Source organism: Bombus pyrosoma, linkage group LG12 (genome assembly GCF_014825855.1).
Source record: "Bombus pyrosoma isolate SC7728 linkage group LG12, ASM1482585v1, whole genome shotgun sequence".
In the NCBI taxonomy this organism is placed as follows: domain Eukaryota; kingdom Metazoa; phylum Arthropoda; class Insecta; order Hymenoptera; family Apidae; genus Bombus; species Bombus pyrosoma.
In genome coordinates this window covers 7,052,896-7,080,008 of record NC_057781.1, presented here as the reverse complement: position 1 = coordinate 7,080,008, position 27,113 = coordinate 7,052,896, and the positions used below count along the sequence as shown (strand labels likewise).

At 34.3% G+C, this 27,113-nt stretch overlaps 2 protein-coding genes and 2 long non-coding RNA genes across 8 annotated transcripts; 3 read left to right on the top strand and 1 right to left on the bottom strand.

Annotated features, from left to right (window-relative positions):
• Nucleotides 1-123: 123 nt before the first annotated feature.
• Nucleotides 124-6,093, top strand: LOC122573466 (RNA polymerase II-associated protein 1). The gene is made up of 9 exons (XM_043739866.1): nucleotides 124-502; nucleotides 606-1,101; nucleotides 1,189-1,804; nucleotides 1,877-2,381; nucleotides 2,455-2,624; nucleotides 2,759-2,918; nucleotides 3,000-3,279; nucleotides 3,427-3,530; nucleotides 3,612-6,093. Exons 2-9 carry the CDS (start codon nucleotides 628-630, stop codon nucleotides 4,945-4,947), a joined length of 3,645 nt encoding a protein of 1,214 aa, XP_043595801.1. The 5' UTR covers nucleotides 124-502; nucleotides 606-627; the 3' UTR covers nucleotides 4,948-6,093.
• Nucleotides 6,094-6,197: 104 nt separating this feature from the next.
• Nucleotides 6,198-26,852, bottom strand: LOC122573460 (CB1 cannabinoid receptor-interacting protein 1-like). Of its 2 annotated transcripts, XR_006318744.1 has the most exons (5): nucleotides 25,589-25,724; nucleotides 18,490-20,080; nucleotides 17,543-17,828; nucleotides 11,843-17,309; nucleotides 7,644-7,782 (listed from the first exon to the last, which is right to left on the bottom strand). XR_006318744.1 is itself a non-coding variant. In XM_043739841.1 (2 exons), exons 1-2 carry the CDS (start codon nucleotides 25,762-25,764, stop codon nucleotides 7,458-7,460), a joined length of 501 nt encoding a protein of 166 aa, XP_043595776.1. In that variant the 5' UTR covers nucleotides 25,765-26,852; the 3' UTR covers nucleotides 6,198-7,457. The 2 variants fall into 2 exon arrangements, 1 of the variants encoding a protein (XP_043595776.1); XM_043739841.1 differs by lacking the exons at nucleotides 11,843-17,309; nucleotides 17,543-17,828; nucleotides 18,490-20,080 and having other exon boundaries at nucleotides 6,198-7,782; nucleotides 25,589-26,852.
• LOC122573462 lies at nucleotides 7,669-13,215 on the top strand. 2 transcript variants are annotated; one of them, XR_006318748.1, is made up of 6 exons: nucleotides 7,669-7,808; nucleotides 7,959-8,037; nucleotides 8,318-8,511; nucleotides 10,123-10,549; nucleotides 10,618-10,739; nucleotides 13,080-13,215. It is a non-coding gene; the product is annotated as an uncharacterized LOC122573462 (long non-coding RNA). The 2 variants fall into 2 exon arrangements; XR_006318749.1 differs by lacking the exon at nucleotides 8,318-8,511.
• Nucleotides 19,023-25,595, top strand: LOC122573461. Of its 3 annotated transcripts, none has more exons than XR_006318746.1 (3): nucleotides 19,023-19,112; nucleotides 23,416-25,185; nucleotides 25,362-25,595. It is a non-coding gene; the product is annotated as an uncharacterized LOC122573461 (long non-coding RNA). The 3 variants fall into 3 exon arrangements; XR_006318745.1 differs by having other exon boundaries at nucleotides 19,023-19,157; XR_006318747.1 differs by lacking the exon at nucleotides 19,023-19,112 and having other exon boundaries at nucleotides 20,094-24,007; nucleotides 24,102-25,185.
• Nucleotides 26,853-27,113: the final 261 nt, after the last annotated feature.

Genomic DNA, 27,113 nt, shown 5'->3' with positions numbered 1-27,113 from the left:
ACATATTCTTTAGATATTAATTTTCTGCAGTAGTATACTGCTCCTACATATCCACCAACACAATCATGAAATATACATATTATGTATTTATATGAAAGCATAAGAAAAGAATAGGTATGTAGAAACAGATGTTTTAGCATTAAGATATTTCTAGAATAAAGTTTCTATAATTTTAATTGTAACCCTATTGTAAGTATTTATATTACTTTTACATATATTACTTTTACATTGTAGTTCTTATTCTTTTCTAAAAAATAAGTTCAAAAGATCTCGCGAGAAAAATAAAATTCACAAAATATACATTATATGTACATATGTATACCTGTGTATACTAACCTAATCTGTGTATAACTGTATCGTATCATTCTGTGAATATTTGTTTGTTGTACTCCGTGTTCCTAGGTTATCCAACTAAAATAAAAGAATTTTTTATTAAAATATATTAATTCTTAAAATCCTGTAGATGAGGATGAAATAAATTCACAGTATATAGATATATTAAGTAATTGAATATTATTATTAATAAAACTATCGATGATATTTAGATTAGAATAACCCAAAAATATTTGATAAAATAATTTAATATAAAAATTACAATTTTTAAGGTTTCAAATAACTTTTAAAACAATGGACGACAGTCCAGTTATGAAGCGACCTAAACCAAGTGATAGCGAAGAAGAATTGTTTCGTATGCAAGAAGAATTTTTAAAAAATAAGCAACAACCATCAGCCAAAGTGATTAATTTAAGAAGATCTGAAACATTTTTAAATACTAGTTCTGCTGTAGCTACTGACAGTCAAACAAATTCTAACAAAATAAGATCAAAATTTTCTGAATCAAAAAGATTAAGAAATCGTGACAGGGTGTCTACTTCTCAAAGTAGCGGTGATGTTATAAATCCTGCGATTAAAGAAAAAGCTGGGAAAAATCTCAACCCTGGATTGAAGAATTTTGTTCATAATACGCAAATAGCATCTTCATCGATAATATTAGGAAATATTATTGAAAAGAAATACAATACATGCAAGTATGAATTTGATAAAAAGGAATTTCTTTGTTCCAATAGTGGTTTTCCTGAAGTTTTCGTGTCTAAACACATGGTAATTGCATATTTTTATTATAATAACAAATATGATGGAAATACTTGAAAAATACATTCAGATGTTTAAATTTTGTTACTTTTTCAGAAAAATGATAAGAATGAAAGTTTATTTTTGCATGAAATTTCTCCTAAAAGCATTGTTAGAAATAAAATAGAAAAATCTGAAAAGATTGAACCTTTATGTAATACAGATAGTAGTGTTATTGTAGAAGGATCATGGGCAAATGATATACATAAAGAAAATTTGGAACGATTAAGCCAAATGACTCAAGAGGATATCCTTAAAGAAAAAAGTAAACTTGAGATGACTTTAAAGCCAGAATTGATACAATTTTTAAAAAATAGGAGGAATAAAAAACAAAAAGTAAATAAGGCTTCAGAAGACAATAAAACGTCAGATGGAAAAGCTCAAGATCAAAATGAAAAATCTGTAAATGCAGAAAAGTTAGTTGCAGAGGAAGTTCCTAACAAAGATCATGAAGATTTAGTCCAGAATAATGATGTTGTACCAATGCAGATAGATGAATTAGAACAAGATATACCTAAACCTCCAAAAGAATTGATGCAACAAGCTAAAGAGAAGGGTTGGGTGCATATGGATTCTCTTGAGCCTGAAAAATTAAAATGGATGGAAAATATACCTGAAAAGAAAGATGAACCTATTCCAGATGAACCGTACAATGCTCGTTTTGACTTTAATGGTAAATTTTCAAAATACTAATGTATATAAGAGAAAGTCTATTATAGATATACAAATAAACTTTTTTTAATAGGTGTATTATTAGCGTACAAAGACGACAATGTACCTATTGAAAAAGGTCTCCATCATCATGGAGAAGAACCCGAACGTCCTGGTTATTCTTTACAAGAATTATTGCAACTGAGTCGCTCATCGGCACAACAGCAACGCTGTACAGCTCTTACAACATTAGCTAATATTATAGAAAAAAGTCGCAAGGGCTGGTATGATAAAGCATTACAACCTGCACCATTGACTGCATTAAGTCAGAAAAATCTTCTATTACTATTAAGATTTTCTTTGGATGAAACCTCAGTAGCTGTGATCACAGCAACTTTACAAGCACTAAGAGCTTTCTTATATAGCGAAGCGGATGAAGTCTGTTTGGACAGACTATATGGTTTCCGAAATTATAAAGAACCTGTTTTAGCAATACCAAAAACTGATGTCGATGATATAAGCAATTTAAAAGATCATGAATTAGTGCAACTAGACGCAATTGCTGCCTTATTAAGAACTGATATACTATTAAGAATTAGGTACTTTTAATAATTCTATTTATGCAAATGTTGTGAAAATTTTTGTTAAAAAGATAATTGAAATTATTTATAGCTACATTTTGAATGAAATACGACCACCACCTGTTGCTGTAACTTGTGCATTAGAAATTCTAATTAGACTTGTAAGACATTCGCCCATTACTGTCTTAAAAATGATAAATTCTCCAAATCTATTGGAAATAATAATTGAGCATTTTATGCCTTTGTCTACAGATGCATTGGGTTCGTATATTTTTGTGATACTATATTATAATTTGCGAGATACTATAATATATATATGTGTATGTATATATATATATCTTAAGTTTAAATAATGTGTATATACTAATGAATTAGCATATTTCTTATATTTATAGCAATGACAGATAATATAAATAATGTGTATGGTGTACCAGTAGTGGCTGCAGTTAGATTCTGTCGTATCTTACTTTGTTATGGAGGAAAATCTGTTGCCCAAAAATTAAATAGTCTTAAAATTATGCAACGCATTATATCATACGCCAGTTGTGATGCAGGGTAATTGTTTATTATAATTTAACATAAATAAAAAATTTTTTGTAATGTATATAACATATATAAATCATAATTTTTTAATAGGAAGGGAAGTTATAATCTTATCATCGAAAATTTACGTTTGTGGAGAACATTATTATTGCATGAAGAAGCCATGGATAGTTTAACTGGAGCACAATTATTTCTTGTGTCACAGTTACAGCTTCTGTTGAGTAATCACGATATTCAAAGCGCATCTGAATTATCTTGTGAATATGCAGCAGCTTTAATTGCTGTTGCAAGTTGCTTGACGTCGTTAAAAGGAAATATATCGGTCTTACTGTCCAAATGGAGTACACAGCTACTATCCTTAAGTAATTTCACGGTATGTTAATTTGAAGTATAATATATTACAAAAATTATGAATAAATATTATATTATACATATATTTAATAACCATATATGTATATAAAATAATTGTAATTATATATTAAACGTAAAATATACTATACATAAAAAACTATTTTCGCAGTGGGGAAATACGAAACTTATCGCAGAAACGTTATTAGCAGTTAGTGATAGTACTGCGATTAGAACATTGAACATATCTCGATCGCAAGTATTTTCTAAACTTAAGTAAGTAGATGCTAAGCATTTTTAAAATTACGTTATATTATTATTGTGTTGTAATAATTTTTAACGTTTTAATTTTTGCAGTTCTACTTCAAATTTGTTAAGCGATTGTTCATTAGCTCTTGAGCGTGAGCCTTCCGCTTTGCCTCATCTGGGAGTATTAACCTATGAAGGACAAGTGCAACATATTGTGTCTCACCAATCTTGTATGCCCTTTCTTGCAACAGCTTTAAATGTATTCATTGATCATTCTTTCATAGAAGAAATTCAGGCAGTACTTAGTCTTCCACAAGTCTATAGGTATTTGAAAAGATTAGAAACAACAGATTGGTGTTTAGAGAGATCATGGTATACAAGATCTGAATTGTCTTTTTTAGTTGCTATAGTAAATGCAACCTCTTTTGTTAAGGATAAATTAGATAATAAAATAATGTACATTATTTGGAAAATTGCTATTAAACTCGTATCATCTTTACCTGCCGATTGTCCATCCGATGTAAAGAAGATGCTTAGAGTTTCACTAGCAAAGGAAAGATTAAATTTAGAGATAGTAACGAATGAATTAGAGAAATTAAATCTGAATTCAAATATTGCAGATATTAAATTGAATTTAAGTCGTGATATATCTGGTTTATACGAACGGTATATAGAATTAGACGGTAAATGGGATCAAGCGGCAATGCCTAAAGATTGGCTTTATTTACCTATTGTACATATTTATACAAAATGTAGAAATAATAATGCATGTAACGATGATGATAAAGCTGTCATCTTAGCCGTATTGAGTTTAGAATTAGTACTACCAGATTTGGTTGAAAAATTGTCACAAAGTTTGAGATTTAGTAGATTGGTACTTATATACCTGTGCGAGACGCTGTATTTAAGTAATGATGTTTCTCCTTTACTTACTAGAGCCGTGACAACTTTATTAAAAGATAATTACAAGAAGCTTAATTTTACAATAGATTTGCCAGGACTTAATTCTTTTACCGATTTGTTTACTGCAATGTGTGAACATTTTTGTTCAACTTCCTATGGTGATTATGGTTTTTCAATGACCTTATTGGTACCAATTGCGCAAAGGCACGATGTTCATTATAGAAAATTGTTATGGTCGGAACATGTAGGTTTGCTTCGATATGTTAGATTACCATTAGAACAGTTAGTTATTCCGTTAAAAGAATATCTTTATCCCCTTGAGGAAGATACATCTTTAATAGAAAGTTATATAACAGCGCTTGTTAGGGGAATTGTTAAACAAAGCTGGTGTCCTATTCCTTATACAATTGCATTACATCATTCTGCTATGTACTTGAAACAATCAAACAAATTAGCGGTACGAATGAGAAACCAATTAGAAAAAATACCTGATAAAGTTTTGGCTACTCTTTTGTTAAATTATAAACCACCTACATTTTAAAATTTAATTATAATTAATGTTATAGTAAATTATTAATTTAAAGTCAGAAAATATATGTATAATTTGTGAAATATGTGTGTATGTTTAATACATATGTGAAGTATGTATGTTTGTCAATATATTCTATAATTAACAGTATTAAATAAATGATTGGAGGATTAAATAATTTATTTCAGTCGGTTTTGAAATATACAGATATCAGTGTCATTAGACAAAAAACTAATTATGCGAATAAAGAATAGGAACAATCTGTGTTTACATTTACGCAAAGTATAGAGGCACTGTTTGGTCATTTTCGCTGATTGCCAAAATTTGCAATGAATCAGTGCTATAATTAGAAAAGTATAGTAATCAGAATTTAATATTTTATTAAGAATTTATGATTTATGATGCGTACTTGTATGGCCATGCAAATATGTGTGTATAATTATACACTAAGGTATACATGCATACATATATGTATGAATATACACCATTTGTAAATTAGCATTTATAATTAAAGATTTCACATTCGTTTGTTTTTGATTACGAATATTTGAATCAATATAATATTAACATAGCGATGCATCTAATATTGTGCGAAAATTTAAACAATGAAGCTTTAACATCACATAAATCAAAATTTATATAATTGAAATAAAAGTTACATGACAGTAACGAAACTACATAAACAATAAAGAATAACAACTGTAACAAAATTACACGTGTGTAAAAAAATATAATTTTTATAATTTTTCTTGATTTTACTTTGGAACGTATCAAGTTATTTAAATAAAAAAAAAAGTTGTGAAGATTATGGAACACAATAGGTATAAGTATAATAATAGTGATGGTAATTATGCTGTAATATTAATTAAACGTGCCTTGAATAACAGAATAGTTATCATCATATTGCTTTAAGTAAGTTTCGTGTTTAAGCACATTGAATTGTATAACTTTTTTTTTACAATGAAATATAGCAGACAAATGAAAGAAGTTAAGTTTTTTAAAACAATTCGCAATCAATTAACGACATATATAACTCGTAAATTATGTTAAATTTTCATTACATTCGTAATAGTGTGGCAATATATTTTCGTTTGGTCTGCGCATTTTTTTATATGTTTTAAATTTAAATAATATTGAACAATGAATTTATATTCGAACGGTTTAACATTTATAATTTTATTATTATAAATGTCAACATATTATATTCAAATAACCATTTTTTTTATGTATTAGTATACATATAATATCTATACTAGCAAGTATTTTGTATTATATTACTTGTATGTTTATATAATGTGTAGCATAATGGGAATCTTCAAATTTATTTACTTTTTGCAATTATTTTTCCAATAGACAGATTAAATATACATATACATATACTATTGGTCGCTAGGCATGGAGTGCTTAATTGCCGATACGTTATATGTGTCTCGTAAAAATATTGCGAGATTACGGTTCGATAACAATTTGATGTCGATAACTGTCGATAGATCAAATATTTTCCCAATCGATTCCTTAACGATTACGATTCGTTAAAAAGATTGTAGTTCGTAATAATCATAGAGATATAAAAACAAAGTCCGTGAGCGAGCTGAGAAAATAATATAGCAACAGAAAGAGAACGCTATATAAAGATCTTTTCTGATTTGTATAACACATGCTCATTCGTACAGTAAATATGTAAGTGTAAAGTAACACCGATCAACGAGCAGCGTCGTGTGCATACTTAATTAGAGGACATAGATACAAAGCAGAAGTCTCTATGCAGCGTTCTCTTTCTATAGACATATCGCATCCACTTACACGGTAACATGACTCAGGTATTCCATCTTTGTATCTCTATAGTAATAACGCGTTAAATATAATTCTAAAATACATCGTTCCATATTTAGGTTAAACAAAATACACTTATATTCGTAGTAGTATCTCTATTTTTTATATCACTTTATAACAATCATTATATATACATGAATGTTCCTGATATACATATATGTACGTATATACAAACACGTCTCTCGATATAGAAAAATAGGAGAATGAAATTACATTTGGATTACGTTAATGAAACGGATCCACCATTTGATAATTACATATATAGTCGTTAAGGGACCAAAAGGAATCGTTACAATGTTTTTTTCCTCATTAGCAGATATTTACGTTTTCCTTTTTGAAAAATCTGATTGATACCATACAGAAAGGTAGTTATTCTCCACTTTTCTTCCGTCGATCAATACCACGGAAATTGTCGAAAATGTTCACCTTATTTTATTATGTTCACACGTCGAGCTTCTTAACGTGCTAAAGTAGCCAAAAATTTCCTATTATACGATTCAAATCCTAAGCTGTGCTGTTCAAGTTCCAAACAGAAACCCGCCACCTGTACTCTGACCTTTTTACTGGTCAAGCGATTTTAATGTTGTTTCGATCGGAAATGAGCCAATCACAATTGACAAGCGATAAGAAATAAATATCAGCCACTTTCTCTATGTGATGGCTTTCATGACATTAACACCCATCGATTGCTAGGATTCTATGCCAAGTTTCCTATATGTTTCCCTGTCTACCGTAACTAATCTGCCTTCCACGCTTGAACAGTCCAATTCGATACAGTGTAACCTGGCACCCCATTCACAGTGGCTCTGATCGTCTTGGCGGTAGTATTTGATCTGCAGACAAGTAGTCAGGTAACCGGAACCCAAGACACGCATGGCTATTGGCAATTCTTCACGATGACCACGAGCACTCGCCGGTATACCCTTTGTGCTATGATAAGCACTGTAAGCACAGGCTGTCCCGTCCCGTGCACGTTCAATCGTTTCCACTTGTTTCCCTCCTATGCTCAGGGACCTATAAATTTCAAGATTATTATTTAGGTAAGTTTATGATTATTATTTAGCAAATTATGTATAAAATTAAAATTACTACTATACACAACTATTATAATTTATTAAAATTAGTGGAATATGATAAAAACAAAACAAAAGATATTGAACATTATAATGTCCACTGTGATATTATTACAGGTGATCTACATACATCTCATGAAGCAGTGATGTGATCTAGTATAGGGACGTATTATAGTTAACTAAGAATCGCAGTGGTGTAAGTCATTGTCAGTTTTTATAAAATAATGTTCTGCGTTTATTGTTATAGAAAATATCTCGTTATAATATGTAATAAGAAGATTAGATAGGTACTGTAAAAAATTATTCATTTTAATATTTAGTAGGTAAAACAGTTTTCGATTCTTCCCATTATATTCATAAAAATATGAATTTATATTGATATTCGCAGTTTAGTCATGATATTCAGATTTAATAGAGGCTTATGTTTTTTCTGTTCATAAAAACTAGAGTTTTCATTAAAGTTGTGCTACTATCAGCTTACAGGATTGTTGAAATAACAACCCAGAACATTAAGAAAGCAGTCACAAGATCGCATAACTCAAATCAAGTTCTCTAAAGTGATGGAACATGCCTTAAATCTCGGAGTCATACTTGTGTCGAACTTACAGTACTCTGAAGAGCCTCAAGAATGGAATCTTGTTGATAATATAATACGTAGAATTTACATTAGGTTGTTATTATATGCACAAGTTATTCGTTCCAGTTACGCTAGTTTGTAGCTGCATACGTAGTACCACAACTTTATTTTCTCCACTATCTCCATAGATAAATCTCGTTTGCATATTAACGAAGTCTCATCTAATAATCACTTTAGAAATATTCATAAATTTGTTCGTTAACTCGTAACAATCACTTGATGCGTGTTATAACATACGCCATTTGGATATTATCGTAAGCAAATAAGCAATTTACATTTCCACGTTATCCGCTTGCTTTTTGTACCTTTCTTTTGTAATCTGCATTTTACATTTTAATCTTCTATGTCGTTAATCTTCTTCTTTTAAATGAACCTGTGTTTCCTAAATTGTAGGTAGCAGAGAAAGAATGAGGGGGGGGGGGCGGCGGCGGCGAGAAACGCTCGTTAGGTTCCACGGAAAAAGGAAAGCAAGCAAAAGGTTCTGGCTTCAAGGCTTTGACAAACAGGACAATTTGAAAGTCTACCGAAAGGTTAATCGAATCGGACGCTCTTTAGTTTCAATTGTACCCATGCATCGAAGCAAGTCTGATTCATTGATCGCAAATCGATAGACGCAATTCACGTCGATGGCAGGCGACGTTACAGATTCGTGCTTTAAATTCATTTGCATCTTCAGCCGGCTAGTATTGGAGTATATTCTGAATCTCGTTTCCGGTATCTATTGTGCACCATCTGGCACGTATCACGGAGCCGCAATCATTTACAAAATAGTCGCGACATCCCGACATGTTGCAAATTGCTGAATTTTAACTTCGTCCCCATCCTTCCCTTCATATTCGTAACGATTCCCATTGTAGAAGACGTATTGTAATGAAATAGAGTGGAATTTATTTTAATGGATTCGTGATTTGGATAAACAGACGATTAAATGAATTGAGCGTAAGAAACACAAATATCAGGATATAAAAGGAATAGATTGAGCAACAGTATCGTTAAATGTAATTGAAACGATATTCCGTTACATTCAGTTGAAATATTTGTTGAAACATTCATCATATTTACTGTTCATCGAACATATCGTTCTAGACTAACTAGAAGTTACTGAAAATAACTTCCTCCCAGTAAATATGAATATTTTTATAGCAGCGCTTCCGTTTTATGTTCCATCTATGAAATTACATCTCCTAAAATGACACCCATATAAAATAAATATCATCCCTATAGAGTTTCCAATATCGTCGGTGAACTTTATTATTTTATGTACAAATTTACATTCGAGTTTTCGTGTATAATCTCCAATTTCAATGCGTTTTATCCTTTCTAATCAGTCGATAATCTACGAAGCGTATCTGCTTATAAATGAATCGGTACAAACGTAAAGTTTCGACAAAGCTATAAATAAAAAGAGGAAGTTATTTCAAGCGTTTCGTTAAGCGCTGCTTTGCTAAATACGTAATCGGCTAGTAGAGAATGCATTTTTGCATTGGCGTATCGGATAAATTTTCGCTATTCGACGAAAACAATACGTGCGTGCGTTTCTATAAATAGTAAATTCATATAGTGCATGCTTTAAATATTAATACATTCCGCATAGTAACCGCGGTGTAACTTGGCTTCACTTCAAGCCTTGTCGTATATTTTTAGTGTTTTGCAGGAGCAAATGATCCCTACGCGTATCAATGTCGAGCATCATTCACGTGTTAGAAATGAGTTCTCGTGACGCAGAAGCATATACATATAATGTATAATTATTTGGTAATGCGAAGCCAACCAGCGTCAGAGATTTTGCTTGCTGTTTAAATAGTTCGAATTATAGTCCTTGATATAGCGTTCTATGAAGAAGGAAATTGGAACAGAAAATCGTTGCCCAACAAGCGTAATACTTTCTCTTACTTCCTTTTGTATATTTCAAAAAAAGAATATAAGGAAGAGGAAGGAAACTTGATTTTAAAAATACTTTGTCGCATTTATATGAATTTTGTTTCGTAAGTAAACACAAATCTGATTATGAAGATTTAATCTTCTAGTTCAGAAAGACTTTCCCATTGGGAAATGACCCAGTTATACAATAGTTAAGTATAAAAGTTAAATATCGGTTTAATATTGCGTCCATCATCATAATAATTTGCTCTGTTTCAGTTGGAAATACAAATACTCGAAAATTGCAAAAGTGATTCGAGCACGAAAAATCTTGGCAATCGAAATTATAGCAGTTGATTCTACAGGTTCATTAGGATGACACACATTATAAAATACAAATGGTAATTGGATTAAATTATTTCTACAAAACGACAATCGGTGAATCGCTAGCTTGTTAAGAGAATTTTACTTTAGGGTCAATGAGTTTACATATTGTTCAAATAAGTTTCATTACGTTAAACATTGTTCGTGACTATTGGTACTTTATATGCTTCGCTATTTCGTATATTTTCTGCATTCATTTGAGAAACATTTTTATTTTTTATTGTTAGAGTTTCTCTCTGCTTCTCCGAGCAATAGCATAGCTCGTGTTGTTCGCTGTTCCCTCGATTTATATTCGAAAAACTATCGTCGAAACGCGCAGGAAATAGAATATAAAATATTTGTGAAGTCAAAAAGCAAAATATTTTTTTCTATAATTTATAAATCTAAAACAAAACACACTGTTACCGAAGTTGTTAATATTACAATTATAGTTGCTATGGGATTTAAAAGAAAAGTTCTTCAAACTGTTCTCTGGCTTTTATCGCAACCGTGCAACGTTCATGATGAAATTTATATACGTTTTTAAATTACAAATCAAATACATAATGTACTAAGTTTCAAATAATTAATTGCATTAAAAGGGTAACTCAGTTTTCCGATAATGTCTCCCTATCGTACTCGCTTTTCCATCGCAATTGTGTAATATTCTCCGTATAGTTAACATTTTCATATTAGAAGCGAAAAATGATACGCGTGAAAATTTAAACAAGTGAGATCGTAACCAGGATTATTATCAAAATTATTATCAATTGCGCGACAATGGGAATCGAGTCTTATTGCTTTGTGCCTTCGATCCCAATCGCGCAATATTCAGCGAGTAAAATTTACATTTTCGTATCAGTGATTAAAGATAGCGCACATAAAATTCTAAATAAATAAAACTGTAATGTAGATTACTGTTAAGATTATGGTTTGAATTACTATTACGAATTACTGTTATAAATTTAACCCTTATAAAACTAATGGTGCAATACATCTCATAAATGGAACTGCGTATCGCATTTAAAGGATCACGACTGACCTAGATTTTTTCAAACGTATAAATGCAACATCCAGGGTATGTTTGTTAGAAATAGTACCCATACATAAACCAAAATTCGAATTTAAACAAGAAACTTACTCTCTTTTCTAGCTCGACTCCCATCGCTTCAATGTACCTTCGATCGCAGTCGTGCAATATTCATCTTCGAACTTGGATAATGTTAGTGTTCCTTTTCACGTTGCGAGGAATTCAGCAATTGCTTGAGTCAATACGGTCGCCGTCAAGATGTTCAAAGGCGTGCTCCTTAAACATTAAACGACCCAGCGGACTGTCTAAGCCCGTGACGAAATCGTAAACTCGAGATTCACATTCCCAGCACGTCGCTTCTCGATATTACTCGTAAAGAACTAAAGCACACATGGTCGCTCGTCGTAAAAATAAAGAGCACGAAGAAATTTTTGGTGCAATACATTCGGATCGTCGTCGTTGTCGTCGTCGTCGTCGTCGTCGTCGTCGTCGTCGTCGTTCTCGACGTTGATCAATCGCAATCGCGGAATCGTTTTAGCGAAATAACCGACGGATATATCGATACGAACGCCCGATGCAGATAGCTTAAAAAGAAGCTTTTCGATGGCAAATTACGAATAATACCTAAAGGCGTATCCTACGTTCGATCGATACGATTCTATCGCCGTTCGTGAAAAATGTAACGAGTCCTAGATCGTAAGCAGTGTGGAGACTTCTTTGTTCGTTCCTCTCCTCTCGATTCAACGTAGAACATCCAATTCTCCCGATTAATCCCTCTCGAGAGTTTTTTGCTTGGAAACAACGGCCTACCATGACGAGCCCTTCTTAATTTAGAAGAAGAAGAAGAATCGTGCCTCTGCGAAATTTCTTTCATTGGATGTTCGCGGAGTATTACGAACGATTTTTGGTATTTTCGGGAGTTTTTTGTGAGAATATTATGGGAAATATGCTGGGAAAATTCATGGCGAAAGATTAAGAAAGATTTAATTAGAATGAAACGCGAAGAAAGATTCCGCTAAAATTAGAGTTTTTGATACCAATCTGTTCTTGTTCTTCTCGTCTTTTCGGGTAATGAGTTTCTTTGAATGGTTCTTACAGACTACTGGAGTATTTCGTTTCCTGTTTACGTCTTTCAGACGAATCCTGTAGAGACTACAGCAAAATAATAACGAGGCTGTATACTATATTTAGCGAACGAGACGAGACGCTGTATGTAGATAAAGTTAAATTGATTGTCGATCGATACATAGATATTTTTCTTTGCCAAAGATTACGATATCGTAAGAAACCGTAGAGTCTTTTTAGCAGCTATGAAACCTTGGTAACCACCGTGTTTTACTATCGACAGAGTTTCCCCGATTTCTCTTATCCTGGAGGAAAACCGAGGTAGTACGGCTTAAAGGAAATGACCAAGAACGATTGTTGGTGAAAGTTGAAAAAGGAACGCGTGGCACCGATAAGGGTGGAGATACGTTGGACTGATAGCAGGCAACGAGGTAAAAAATTCTCCGTTTCACTCGAGACATGCAACGGTAAGCCATTCTCTGCATTAAATACTAAAAGTAGATATTTCTGGTTGATTTTTAACGATGAAAGCCCCGTCCGTGATCGACTCGCCACGATTCGAAAGCACGATTCGAGTGTTCTCGTCGTACGCTAACTAATTCAGAGTTTCGCGTGCAAGCAAAATTCCCTCAAGACGAAATCGAACAAAATCTAGCCAGAGTCTCCACTTTAACGATCGTGATACCGTTCCGTTCGATCCTTAGACACGCAGTGGAGTTGGCCTGCTTTGCTCTCGGATGATCATCTGGTGGAGACTTCGCTTCCTTTCTGCCTCAGTGACGAGAGTTAAAAAAAACACCAACAACGAGAAGAGAAGTTCCATCGCATTGAAAATAATCCCTCTGACAAACTCGCAAACAGCGGAAACGGCTTTTCTGCTTCTCTATTCAGGAAATTCTTTGTTCGTCGTACCTCGTTTTCTTTTTCGATACAGGCCAATTTTGTTTGGTTCGCGGAACGAAACACAGGGTGTTCATTTAACGCGCTTAAGTTCGTATTGTGCATTTGTAACCGACTTTGTAAGCGGAATTAGAAAGTTACGATATACATCGCGCGCCAGATAAGATCCTCCGAGGTATAGGAGCGTTCGATTTAAAGTAGAACTATCTGGCTCTGTTAGCTTTCCATCCACGCGCGCGTTTCCCCCGGAAATCGACTCCGCCGAATAAAGTGCATGCATACGTATCAGGCGAGGGAGAGAGAGAAAAAGAGAGAGAGAGAGGGAGCGAATCCCAAAGCGACGACTTTGATAGATCACGTGCAATTTTCGGAAGAAATATATTTTCACTTCACCAGCGGAAAACATCTTGCTCGTAATTCGACGCGCTTTTCCGTTTCGATTACGCCACTAACATTCCGAACACGCCACCAAGATGAGACTTTAATTAATTCGTCCAACTGTTTCGCGGTTATGAGGTTTACTAGTCGCGACCTAAATCGTTGGCACGCTATTACCTCGGCTGTATTGAATCTTCAGCAATTGACTCTGCTTTATGCTATTCGATTGTAGCAGTATTATACTGCAAGCTTATTACTCATGTAGAAAGCAATTAAATGGACACTGTTTTGGGTCGATTAAGTGGACAGAGACTGGAACATTCTGTTCGATATTGCATCAATTTAACACGATGTTACGTTGAAAATCCAACTTTCTATGGCGAGATTACCTGCCGCGCATATTATACTTGTTGTTCGAAATTTATGTGATTCAAAGGGCTACGCGAAAAAGTAGGACAATAAGTTTCCCAACCCTGGAACGTCTCCCTTGGCATTATACCGCGGTTTATAAGCAACGTTTTCTCATTCCGTTTTTATAGGCAGACGCAGTATTATTCAGCATGCTCATTATACGTGTATACGTTTCATCCAAGATTATTTTACTTATAGTTATCATCTATTAATTTGTTATAAAACTATTGTATATAAAGCAGCTCACGGAAGTACACTTGTCGAATACTTGTAAAAAATCTTTCACTAATATATATTATCTCGTAACTTTTGCTTACATTTTCATATTGGTTCCAAATTTCACCAATATGATCACGACGGTCGTGTCTCGTTACAGAGCTAATAAAGTTTCCAATTGTTTTATGTAACACACACTCTATACGTGTAAAAGTTTCCTATGGTGAGCGTTGAAATATTTTCGTAATCCACCGTATATCAAAATCTTTATGTTACTATTTGTTACTGTTTGTTCCGGAGAACGAATCTGTTTGCAAAATTATTGCCAAAGATAATACCAAAAATTCCAACGTAGATTTCGTGTTTTCTTCTTTTTTCTTTTTCCCCCCAGTTTTCAAACAGGGATAGAATCAGCAAAAACCGTACGTACAGCTCTTTCAAATTAAACTGTAGCCACGTTCGATAGCTCGTGGGATAATTGGCTGCACGTACTTAAATCGATCGGACAACACGAATCTCCGACAAAAAAGGTTCCCAATTAGCGAATTTAGCGGCGGCGCGCGAATCTGACAGAGAGACAGAAATAAAGAGAGGCGAGAGGAAAAAGCCAATGGGACGAAGCTTCCCTTTTAAAAGGCAATCCGTCTGTAAAACAAAAAGCCATTCGCAATCTTGTATTTTTAGTCTCTTTACTTTCTTCCTTTTTCCTCCTCGCCTCTTTCCTCTCTTCTTCTTCTTCGTTTACTCTCCTCTTCCTTGCTGTGTTCGCGAAATAAAGTAGGAACAGTCGGCATTGAAAGAGGCGAGATGAAAGAGAGACCTTCGAAAAATAGGCACGTTTGTTCAGACGTGTGTACGTTCGGGTGGAAATTTGCGACAAAAGTTTCGATAGCAGCCCACCAAGGGATATACGCTGTTAATCGAACTTCTAAGCAGTGCCGACAGTTGCACTTTCCGGAGGGATGCGATTTCCTAACAAAGACTCGCGAAAATCGCTGACTCACGTCGACGATAAATAGAGACGATCCTCTGTACAAATACTTGCAACGCCACACTCAGCGTTAGGTAAATCGAAAATTTGACGAATGTATCTTATTTTACGTTTAAAACGGAACACGATTTACATGACTTCAGGGCTAAATATAGTTACGAATAATTATACTTGAGTAATCATACCTGAAGGTTTAATTATTACGTGATTTAAATATTAAAACGGCTAAAAAAAGAATTTACTCTGTTTCGCATGCGACCATACATATCGTGGTATTTGCGTGTCAATTAATCAGATGCATGCGAAATTTTCTATCTTTTAGCACGTTCCACTGCCCCATGACTCATGTTATGGGTCAACGTAATTCCCAGTCATGATACATGTATATTGCTTTTCTAAAGCACATTTTCATTCTCCGACTATGAACGCGGTTAACACGTAATTATTTTTACGCAACTACAAGAATTTAGTAGCGTGCGAATAAAACGCGAAGCTTGATAAAAATATATTTCGCTTAAAAGGAACATGAATATGCAAACGTGCTGCTTTGTAATTTACGTCGTACGCGATACGAATTTGAAAATAGGAATGCACAGAATTACACGATAGAATGAATTATTCGCGTAAGAAGTTAACGAAACTCGGATGAAATTGGGATGAAGTTCGTATAAGACTTCTGTTTGACCCATTTGACGTTCCCTTTTCCTTCTGTTTTACATCGATTAACCGATGTCATGGACCACATGAAAGTAAGCTGTTGTTCTAGTTCTACCAGTCTATAGTACTTTTGAAAGTGGAATATTTTTTATTCCGTGACCCGGTTTCTTGCACCGTTGTATATCGCTGTCAGGCCAGTGTGTCTTTGCACTACCTCGCTACCAGATCTTTTTTCCATGCATCCACCTTATAAATACGTGATTCTCCTAAATTTCTTCGTGAGACGCGTTTTATAGATTTAATCAACGTTCCAGCCGCTTTCTACCTAGCGATACGCTTGCAGAGGAATTCCCAATTCTTTTAATCAGGCGCTGCATTCGCCTTAAGAATATATCGTCGTATCGGAAAAGATCGATCAATCCTTGTGAAGAATCAATCGGTTTTCATTAATTTGTATAGCTACTGAATTTCAATTTGAACTTGACATTTGTACGGACCCGAAAAATATAATTGTTAAGACCAATAAGGCAATATTTTAATATCTTCGATGTTGTAACATAATGACGACGAATATCTTGAAAATTTAGGAAGAGACGAGAAAACGCACGTTTAGCTGCGAAACTAAAAATACAGACAATTTTGCCGATATAGGATCGATTGACTACGTCTTCAATCTTAAAATTGCTTCTCTCTAAAAATATGAAATGTGACTTATCGTGCTCTTCCCTTACAATCTTCGAACATAATTTGCACATATAACGATGCTAACGAACGTATTAGAAAATTATCAAGAATTAGAAAAATTAACGAATTAAAGATTAGAATTGAACGTGTATTGTGCATGTATTATGTATATGTATATTATATTATACTCCGTAGTAGTGTTTCTCAATCGGATGCTTTGTGATCGTCTGACTTATCAGTCTTGTTACTACTGATCTTCGTTCGCCGCTCCGCTCGCTAGAAATAACATATTTATGTACAGCTGGTTTCACGAGAATATTGTAATATTTATTTCGTCACGTTTCTCTTTTACGAAGCGGTGTGTGTACGTGACTTGTTCGACTTTGCCAAAGTTAACTCGAAACTTTCGATCGTTAAAACGTTATTAGTTAGTCATTCGTGCAATGATTTACTAAGCACACGTAGTACCACAGGTTCTTATACGCTGTTGCAAATAATTAGAGAAATACCTTTGTTCGATAAGTAGGCTGAAGAGAAAGTCGATGAGTAGCTACGAATTGCTAGCTCGATATCGTAAAAGTTTTAACTGCTTCTGCAAGTTCAATGGTTAACAAATGCCTGTTTCGTTCCTCGCTTGTTTTTTTTTCAAGCATTTCCAACCATTTAAGTCGTAATGCACATAATACGTTCATAAAAAGTTTCTATAAGTGTTCAAATACGTTCGTGAGCCACGGTACATAGTGCAGAATTTTGCATTTTATGGCACATTGTCACACGATACTCTTGAATTGCTACCTAGAGCAGTAATGGAATTTTTAATTAGTCAGATGTTTCTGCAGAAACCAAGTCGATGAATAAATCATTTTTATCAGAATCTTTCCAGTGTTCTTTAAATATATACGTGTGAATTATCGCGTGAAGTAACGGTTCAAATTGTAAAATATAAGTTACGTGAACTGCTCGTGAGTATTTCACGAAGATGTCTGTTCCAAAATTCAAATTCTGCGAGCCATCGTGAAAAAATATGGGGATGCAGAGGTATGAAATATCAACGAATCGTGAAAAATGTTGAATATCTGACCTATACGGTAGAACCTAATTTATATGAATTCTATGTATTCGAGCGCAATTTTGATGAGTGCACGGTTAAATGAACTCTTGCTAGTCGAATCCACTTACTTTAATGCAAATTCTTATTACACGAATCCTAAGTATATAAGCTATTTTTAATGACGCATTTTTATAAATCGAATAACAAAATCTATCAGCGGATCGCGCATGTTTATACAATTACGTTAAACTAAAAGATGTAAAAGTGACAAATAACGTAGAGTTCAATTTAATATGAACAAGATATATCCAATAATCCACGAAAATATATAAAATAACTAAAGCAAAGTCTACTCCTTTTAATATTTAGTTGCTGGAACTTTCCATCCAAGTTCTATTTCCTTACTTGTCTTCGTAAAAATATGAAGTCGTAGTAACATATACAACACGTAAATCTACGGTCTATCTGTCGGCGTGCAAAGTTTCAACTAGACTGCAACCAGCTGAACCTCATTTCTTGTCAGTCATTCCCAATGGATGGACACGCAAAATTTCCATTCCTATGATATTAGCCAACGAATGCAAAAATAAATCAGACGCTGTAACGTCGCATAAATAGAAATGAAAAGAGAGAAAAGAGAGAAAATGAAGGTAGTGGAGTAAATTTTCAATCCGAGATATTAATTGGAGCAAGGAAAAGTTGGGGCAAAATTATTTTCAGAACGGCTCTTTCAAGCGGTAAATTTAAACTTATCCGACGTGGAAAGTGGCCTCCTCGGATAGGTGATGAAAAATAGTTGGAACAGACGCCTGTACAGATAACGTCTCGCTCTTTCTCGAGGATTTTGTAAATAAGCTTTTTCCCCAACGAACGTGTATATCCCTTTTTTCATCGTTCGCGCAACCAGTGCAGTGCCTTTGCAGCGGCCGCTGCTGAATGTTTATTGACGCGAGTCACGAGCATCCACAGTTATCGAGAATCCGATCGAGCTTTTGCCAGAAACGAAAACTTTCGATAAGTTTGTACATGTACGTAAAGATTAAAGTCCTCGGCCGTGGCAAAACGTAACGCAGGTAATCAACTTTCAAAGGTCGAGTGTTATTGGGAATATTGAATCTGCCAGACAGGAGAGAAGAAGATACAGTCGCGCCGACTCGATGTAACTGTTCGTACCGATATATCGACGGATTTCCTAGGCATTTTATCGTCTCGTAGAATAGCTCTCGGCGTTTCCAAAACGAAAAATTCTGCGCGAAAAATTCCAACGTTGGTGGATATAAATTTTGGAATTTTCGAAAGCTTCTCGCTGGTGGAAATTGTTAAAACGTAAATGACGCGGATGATATGGCTTTTTCGTATTTTCGCGTGGTACACATCGTATTTATTCCCAAGCACGGTGTACAAATAACTTATTTTTTCGATGTTCTTCGTATCTCAATGTCTTTATTTTCATTCTTTCTTGTATCGTTCTTTATTTTCCGCCGTATTGTATTCGATATAATAATTCGTTTTGCAGTTGACAGACTGGAAAGATTTAAGGAGGGAATTATTATAAATGGTTTATCTTTCTCTTTATACTGAATTCAAATATCGATCAAATTTTTTTATTTATAAAATGAATATCCAACTACGAGATCTAAGCTAATAATAATACAGTAATTGTTACGGTGATAATGTAAGTGAAATAAGACAGTACAATTTTATACTCCGAATCTCGCGAATAGTCTTCTTCGTATTTTTATTTCTTCCGTCAAGTTTCGAAACTCGGTAGCAAAGGAACGCAGTACGCATATAATAATTAGAATGCTCGTTAATTAATCTAACCCACGTAAAGTCTACCGCTATATTGCGTGATTCGGATTAATCAAGTATACGACCCTTAAGACAATGAAAATTCTCCACGAATTTTGAAGACAATGAAATTGAAACGTAGATCGTATTCACGGAATAAATATCCGTTTGCCCTTCACCCGAGTGATGCACATTTCTGTCAAATCTGCAAATAACATATTCATGAAGAAAATGGGATATCTTTCTCTTACGCAAGCCACAAAAATAATGGATGAAAATGGATTATAAATGTTTGCTATCGAATGACAAAACGGACGATATACCCCAAAACAAAGAACAGAACATTTTTACAAATACTAGGAAACACTGGAGGGCAAGACAGGAAATCCCAATTTCGCATTGATCGTCGGGCAATTTACAGTATAATTTGCTGGATAGAATGTACTCATTTAAAACTTTGCATCGAACATTTGTATGTCGGTATTAATATTTTCTTTAAAAATATTACATTCGAGAATGGCAATAAATAAACGTATACATTCAAAGCTATGTCGTTAATGGCAAGAGGAGCATAATAAATTCATATAGAGGCTGACGAGAATATTTTATATATCAATATGTAGAATTAGTGTGTGCATTATTGTGCATATTAGTACGTACGTATGTTGTAAACATATATTTAATAAAAAAATTAGCGTACGCTATGAACAGCTATCTTAAGCATATAATAATTGAGGCTCATTAACGTAATTGACAATTGATCGTTTAAATATTTTCGTGATCCAACTCTATGAAACATATGTTTGCGTTAAATATCTCGTAGCTTCTACATCCGTTTTTAAACTTGTCTCAGACTTTACCAATATAATTATGATAGTCTGGCTTCATTACCGTGCTAATCAAATTTCAAAATCTTTCATATAGCACACATAGTATATCCGTCAGAGATTTCTACAAATATTTGGATATCGTTAATAATAACAAGAACATAACGAATTCACTCAAAATTCTATCAATTATTATTCATATTACGATGGAGACTCGGTTATGTTCCGTATTATCCGGTCTGCTTCGAACCACCTTACTTACTATAACTTACTTATTATAACTTAGTTACTGTACCTTCATTCTTCTCGATATTTTAACACGAAGAGTACGAAAGTGTAAAATAATCAGATACTGCGGAAGCAGTTAATCAAACTTTCGAGATATTAAATAACGAATCGAGCCTAATTGCATATAGAATATCACAAAATTTCAAATGTTTTCTACGATTTTGTTATAGGATTTATGAACATTAATAGAATTCTTTCGTATTATCCGAGGCAGGCCCGGTCCACGTCACGTCAGCTAAACGAGGTTCTACTGTATAATTATGCGATAAATAACGGAATTTCTGATTCCTAAATAACACGCGAGTTTACAATCGACCAACAACGAATGGAGTGATTTCGTGCATAAAAAGAATGACAGTTGCATTTTCTGAAGGACTCGATTTCCTGGTACCGCGTTCATTTCCTCACCGTCTAATTGGCCATGGTTGTTTAAATATTATCCACGCGAAACCCGTGCTCGTTCACTAGCATCAGCAACACTCTGCATATCGTAATTGCCAAGTAATTTTAGCTGCTATTCGTGTTACGAGCGACGGTTCATTTTCCAACCCTGTGCGAGTCGGAGACCGGGCGCCGCAATATAACGCCAGTCGATATTTCAACCGGTCGTGTATGATTACTTTCGTCTTTTGACGTGTCTATTTCGTAACGAAAATGTATCGTTACGAAAGCACGTTACATCCAGATTCGATCGAAATTATTTATCATCAGCCCGCCTGCCAGACGAACCAATGAAATTTTCATCGATTCTACCCTCGTCCTGCATCAAACTTCCAAACTTTGCGAAGTACACGCGTACACACATGTGTGAATGGTTTTCAGAGAAATTTCGAAACGGTGATTCCATAATTTTCGAATTTCTATAAACTTTTTAATGTAACGCTATTTCTCTGATCCTTCTTCCAAGACATTTCCTCGATGCGCCTGAACAAACTGCGATACACCGTTTGATATTCGAATAACATCTTCGTTGTAAATTTAATAAATGCATCTCTTTAGTAGACCTCGGAAAAAGTGTCTTCTTTCGAATTTAGGTAAACTTTCTAGTCCAATGATCGTCCTTCCATCGTAGTTGCGAGATCCTTTTTCCTAGATCATTTAAGGAAAATAAATGTGCAATGCACAGTTTGATACTTGAATATAGCGTTGATAACAATTTTAAGAGATGCGCCGTTTAGATAAACTTCCAAAAAGATGTAATAATTTATACGATTTTTTTCTTATTGTTGGGTGGGTATTAGGTCGTTTAGTAACGTCGTTTCACATCTTTTTACGGTATTCTTTTTTTCACAGCTCTCGTCAGTGAAAATCTCGTTAAATATCCAGCGAACCGTATGTCAAATATCAGAGTCCAATTGTTTCAGCAGCATTAACCGTACCGAAGATCGTAATCGATTTGTAACTATTACAGTCCAAGGCGATTACTGCGATATGTACACGTATCGTTTCAGTAGGTACATAGTGGTAACACCTGCTTTACTCTCACCACATTTCTGACACAGTTGCACCTATATACTTACATCAAAGTGCAACGTTCTGTATCCCTTTTTTTATATATTGCCAGGCACGGTAATCCCAATTTGTCCTTAGACTCTAATTCCATACTTTTCGTCCTAGCCTTTTCGTATTGCGCTGCTCTCCATGAATAAGTGAATTCGGCACTAGTCCTAAACATTTATTTTGCAAGCATTTTCAGTTACGAACGTTCTTTGGATAGACACTCGACCGTCGACAGACCTGGACGGCTGCAGAACTTAATCCGTTACTTCTTGACATGTTTCCTACCCCTTCGGGTACATGTATCTCCTACAATTCTTCTTAATATCTCTCGTTTGTTTTTCAAGTGCCTTTTATCAAATGTTCCTGACTCTTCGTTTTCGTTCCAACGAAGTAATATCATTTAGTCTTTGCATATACTTATACGTATATATACTTAGATATCGAAAAATACGAACATATTAGATATCCTTGGACAACAATATATACATCATGCATTGGATTGTAACATAAGTTTGTTCTGTTTTTATGTTTACTATATGCAAACGGAGAATATGGAACGAACGTATATCGCAAGCTTGAATTGTCCAACAGATTAAATAATACAGATGCATGCAAGGGAAACAAAGTTTTTGGGATTTTAAAACGAAGAGTTAAATATTACAAGAAATTATAAAATAAGAAACTAAAAAGAATGACTAATAGTTGGCGAATTACTCCTGGAATAGACGAAGATAAAAACGAGCATTTATCTCAAAGCATATCTCTTTCGCCGATTCTTCTTGTAAAAGATCTTTTATATCTTTCACAAATGTTACGTTTCACGTCGTCCTCTACTATTCGAGCAAGAAATTTACTCTTTCTGTTCGGAAAAAGAATTATAAGAAGCATTTTACAATCACGTTTATAAAACTGATGTTCTTTTCAGGCAAACTATCAGGGAATTAAATCATCCCGACAAAGTGATCCGGAGATATCGAACGTCGAACACTGAGGAACGAAGCTTTCATATTCAGACGTTTGTCATCGTGTTCAGTTATTTCCTGTATCATGGCCAACAAAAGACTATTAGTATGCCGTGCACTGTAACACCTCATGGTCCTTAATCCTCGATGGAACCCATCCGTGAATTAAAAGTTATCGTTGATCGACGATCCTCCTGATCCAGTTAAGCCGCGGGGAGTGTCGTTTAGAAACTCTCCGGTTGTAATTATTCGGAACGGTATCCACAGAAGCGATTCTTCCTCTTCTTTTCTCATTCTTTCGTCGACGAGGTCCTGAGAATCGCTAAATGGAGATTGATCTTTCCTAATGTCGTTTTTCTGCGCTCTTAAAATCGCTCGTCGCGACTATAAAGCATATAACGTTTTATAAGGTCAGAAGGATCGTATTTTATAATTCTCACTCTTGCGTTAAAGTACCCCGGCTGGTCCAGCGAAGGAAACACGGTCAATCCTCGAGGGCTCGAGCGAAAACGTATGATCCTTGTCGAACACTAATTTTACAAGTCCGTTTCACTGGTACCGTGCAATTCTTAACACATTTAGAAGTTGATTAACGAAGAAGTTCCTTATAAATCTACACGATCTTTTCTCATTTTTAATGTATATATAGTGTACGTCATTGGTTGGAGAAATTTTATTGAAAGGAGAATATCGTTCACCATCGCAACAATGCCGTGTCTTATAATGGAATTAGGAACAATAAAAACCAATACGAAGAGAGATTATTTCGTCCAGAAATAGAAAACATATGATAGGATGTTCTATTTTTAAAGGCTAACAGAATTTATATTATACCATTATTATATCGTAACATCTTAAAGCATATAGAGATGTGGAACACGATTATAAAAAGTATTCCAATAAATGCTACTTTCGTTTAAGAAACGCGTGATTCTGAAGACACGTGTAATTAAAGTATCGTAAGTGTATATGAAACATTAAGGACGATTATAGAAGAGGCATATTATAGGAAAAAGATTAACAACGATAGTATAATACTGCATCGATATCGTGTTGTTTGAAAGATATGTGCGTACGGTATTCTAAACGTGTTATTGCGTATATACATTGAAATGTACACATCTATCGAGAACTACGCGCATCCACGAGCATTTGTAATAACGCTCGTAGGTTGGGCGGGTTCGATCCCTCAGAAAGGACGTGCATATATCATTTTTACTACTTTCAGCCTATAATTCACCTTCTCCGACGCATGTCGAAAATAGGTGTAATCTTTTTCTGCGAACCGTTTCGCGCGTTAAGTTTATCGGATGGACGTAAAAGTTCAGTATTGGTACGCTTGTTCTCTTAAAAGCAATGGTACACAAAATGGGAATTTCTTTGATGATCGATGTATCATAAACGAACATTTTATCCAGTAGGTATCGTAAATGAGAGATCTGAAGCTGTTAACCGAGTATAAACTGGAAATTATAACGACCAATGAAAATCAAGTTACGATTATAGTAGAAAGTCAGTAAACGGTATAACGTTTTAGTACGAAGGGTAAAAATGGTATTTAATTTACGATTAATAGGTAATTTAAATATTAATGGAAGCGATTAAAATAATAACTTATATGAAAATGCTGAGGTTACAAGAAATACGTAAGATGAAAATATGCAACGCTGAACCTTTTAAAAAGTGAAAACTACAATCTATGATCGCACAGTGAAATCAATATTTAGCGACAGGTAAGAATAACGCTCATCTATCAAGCACTAGGTCTCAGAAATTTATCTCATCACGTATTTACGCGGTAAAATTAATATCTCGATCGTACCGAATAATACCAAAGTAAGATAATAATGACTGGCTGTCGAGTTTCTAATATCTCTAAAAAACTATAAATTCCTGGGCTGTGTTTCAGATATCCTTATTATTGCTATTGCAACGATGAAATTACCACTGGGTAAAAGGACCGTGTTATAAAACAGAACCGCGGGATCAGATAAAAAGGAAACAGTGGTACACGGACATGCGAAAATAATAAACGGTGATGAAGCACGAGGACATGAAGAAATGATTGCTCTTAAAGAAAAGAGTGAAGATTAATTGAAGTAATACAATTGCTATCGTCACATTCACTGTACCCACTCTAATAGTTGCGGAGGTTTGAAGCTGATGTCCAACCGATACGTGGCTTCGCAGCTTAGTTTCACTGTCTTCAGCTGCCGAAATCTCGCCGATGTCTCCATTTTACAGTAAACTGGACCTGCGGCCGGTTCGCGCCTTAGGGACAAGGTCACTCGAAAATGTCCATCAGCACCCATCTATCACCATAATTTAACTTTGGAGGAAAGATAAAAAAATGCAGTGCAACGTCTTTTGAACGATCGATGCTTAAATATATATCCGTTTAAATCACACGATATGACTGTGCGTGTGGTACAATTAAAAAAAAAGAAGTAAGATCTTTTCTGAAAATTTGAAAGGCAGAACTCTTGTAAAATTGGCGTATTTCGAAAGAACGCCGCAACAGGACAAACGAACAGTGCAACGTGCACGGTGGGCGTCGCGACGCTTACTGAACCGCAGCGTCGTAGACGTAACGCGATTCCGGCACGCGACGACGGCTTTGACTTTTTCTGTTTTGTCTTTCAATCCCCGTACAGTGATCGCGTTCCCCTTTCCGATAATGAAGAGATTACTGCAACCAGGGTTAGCGTGTTTAACACGGTTCCTATATACATGTATAGCATTCGCATTGAAACCAATAATAGCGTTGAAGAAATGGTAAAATGTATAATTAATTTCGGTAGCGGTTGTAAACGAACTGTAAACGGGTTGGAAGAAATTTTACGCTTTGACCAACAATAACTGATACTGATATATTTCTACTTATGCTTTTTTTGTAATTAATGCGAATTGATTCTCTTTGTATTAATATAAATAAGATGAAGAATATTATTTTAGAAAAATTAAAATATTTAAAAAATGGACAAATATAAGTCGGATAGTTATGGTAGTATGTATGTACGATTATGGTAAAAATATTAACAAATATACTTACGAATCAGACACTACATAAGGTAATAAGATAGCTTAACAAATAATAGGATATAAGTTGAATTACTATACAGTAAATGGGTATAACTACAAAATTGTGTCTTCATCGAATGATCCTAAAGCCATAGGATCTATCTTCAACTATTATAAGCGTCCTATAATCAATCTTATTTTTAAAGTTACAGAACCTTACATTGGTTAAATGTTTCCAAAATGGAGAATGCCCACCTTGAAATCGAAGATCATGCTGGCTCAAAACATAAAGGATTTATGAAGAACGATCTTCAGCATTACAAGTTGAAAGACTCGAGCTGCAAGGTTCAACAATACCAGGGTAGTTGAAATCCAGTCTCAAAATCGTGATGAATAATTTTTTTATAAATAATATAAGTAAATAAATAATTACTTTTATAAAAGATATAAAACATGTTCATTATGTGGATAAGAGTATAGGTCATTAAATAATTATAATGTAATATTTTTTAAATATTTTTATTTCCCCAATGTTATGAGTTTGACATTATTTTTTAAAAAATATAAATGATATAAAGATGTTAAAAAAACATCTACAGTTGCTTCCATCTTTATAATACAATGTACAACTGCGACAATT

Coding starts and splice junctions, on each gene's coding strand:
- LOC122573466 (XM_043739866.1), top strand. CDS start 628: ATGGACGACAGTCCAGTTATGAAGCGACCTAAACCAAGTGATAGCGAA. Junction 1,102..1,188: donor TTTTCGTGTCTAAACACATG/GTAATTGCATAT, acceptor TTACTTTTTCAG/AAAAATGATAAGAATGAAAG. Junction 2,919..2,999: donor TACGCCAGTTGTGATGCAGG/GTAATTGTTTAT, acceptor ATTTTTTAATAG/GAAGGGAAGTTATAATCTTA.
- LOC122573460 (XM_043739841.1), bottom strand. CDS start 25,764: ATGGGTGCTGATGGACATTTTCGAGTGACCTTGTCCCTAAGGCGCGAA. Junction 7,783..25,588: donor AAACCTCCGCAACTATTAGA/GTGGGTACAGTG, acceptor TGAAATTTATAG/GTCCCTGAGCATAGGAGGGA.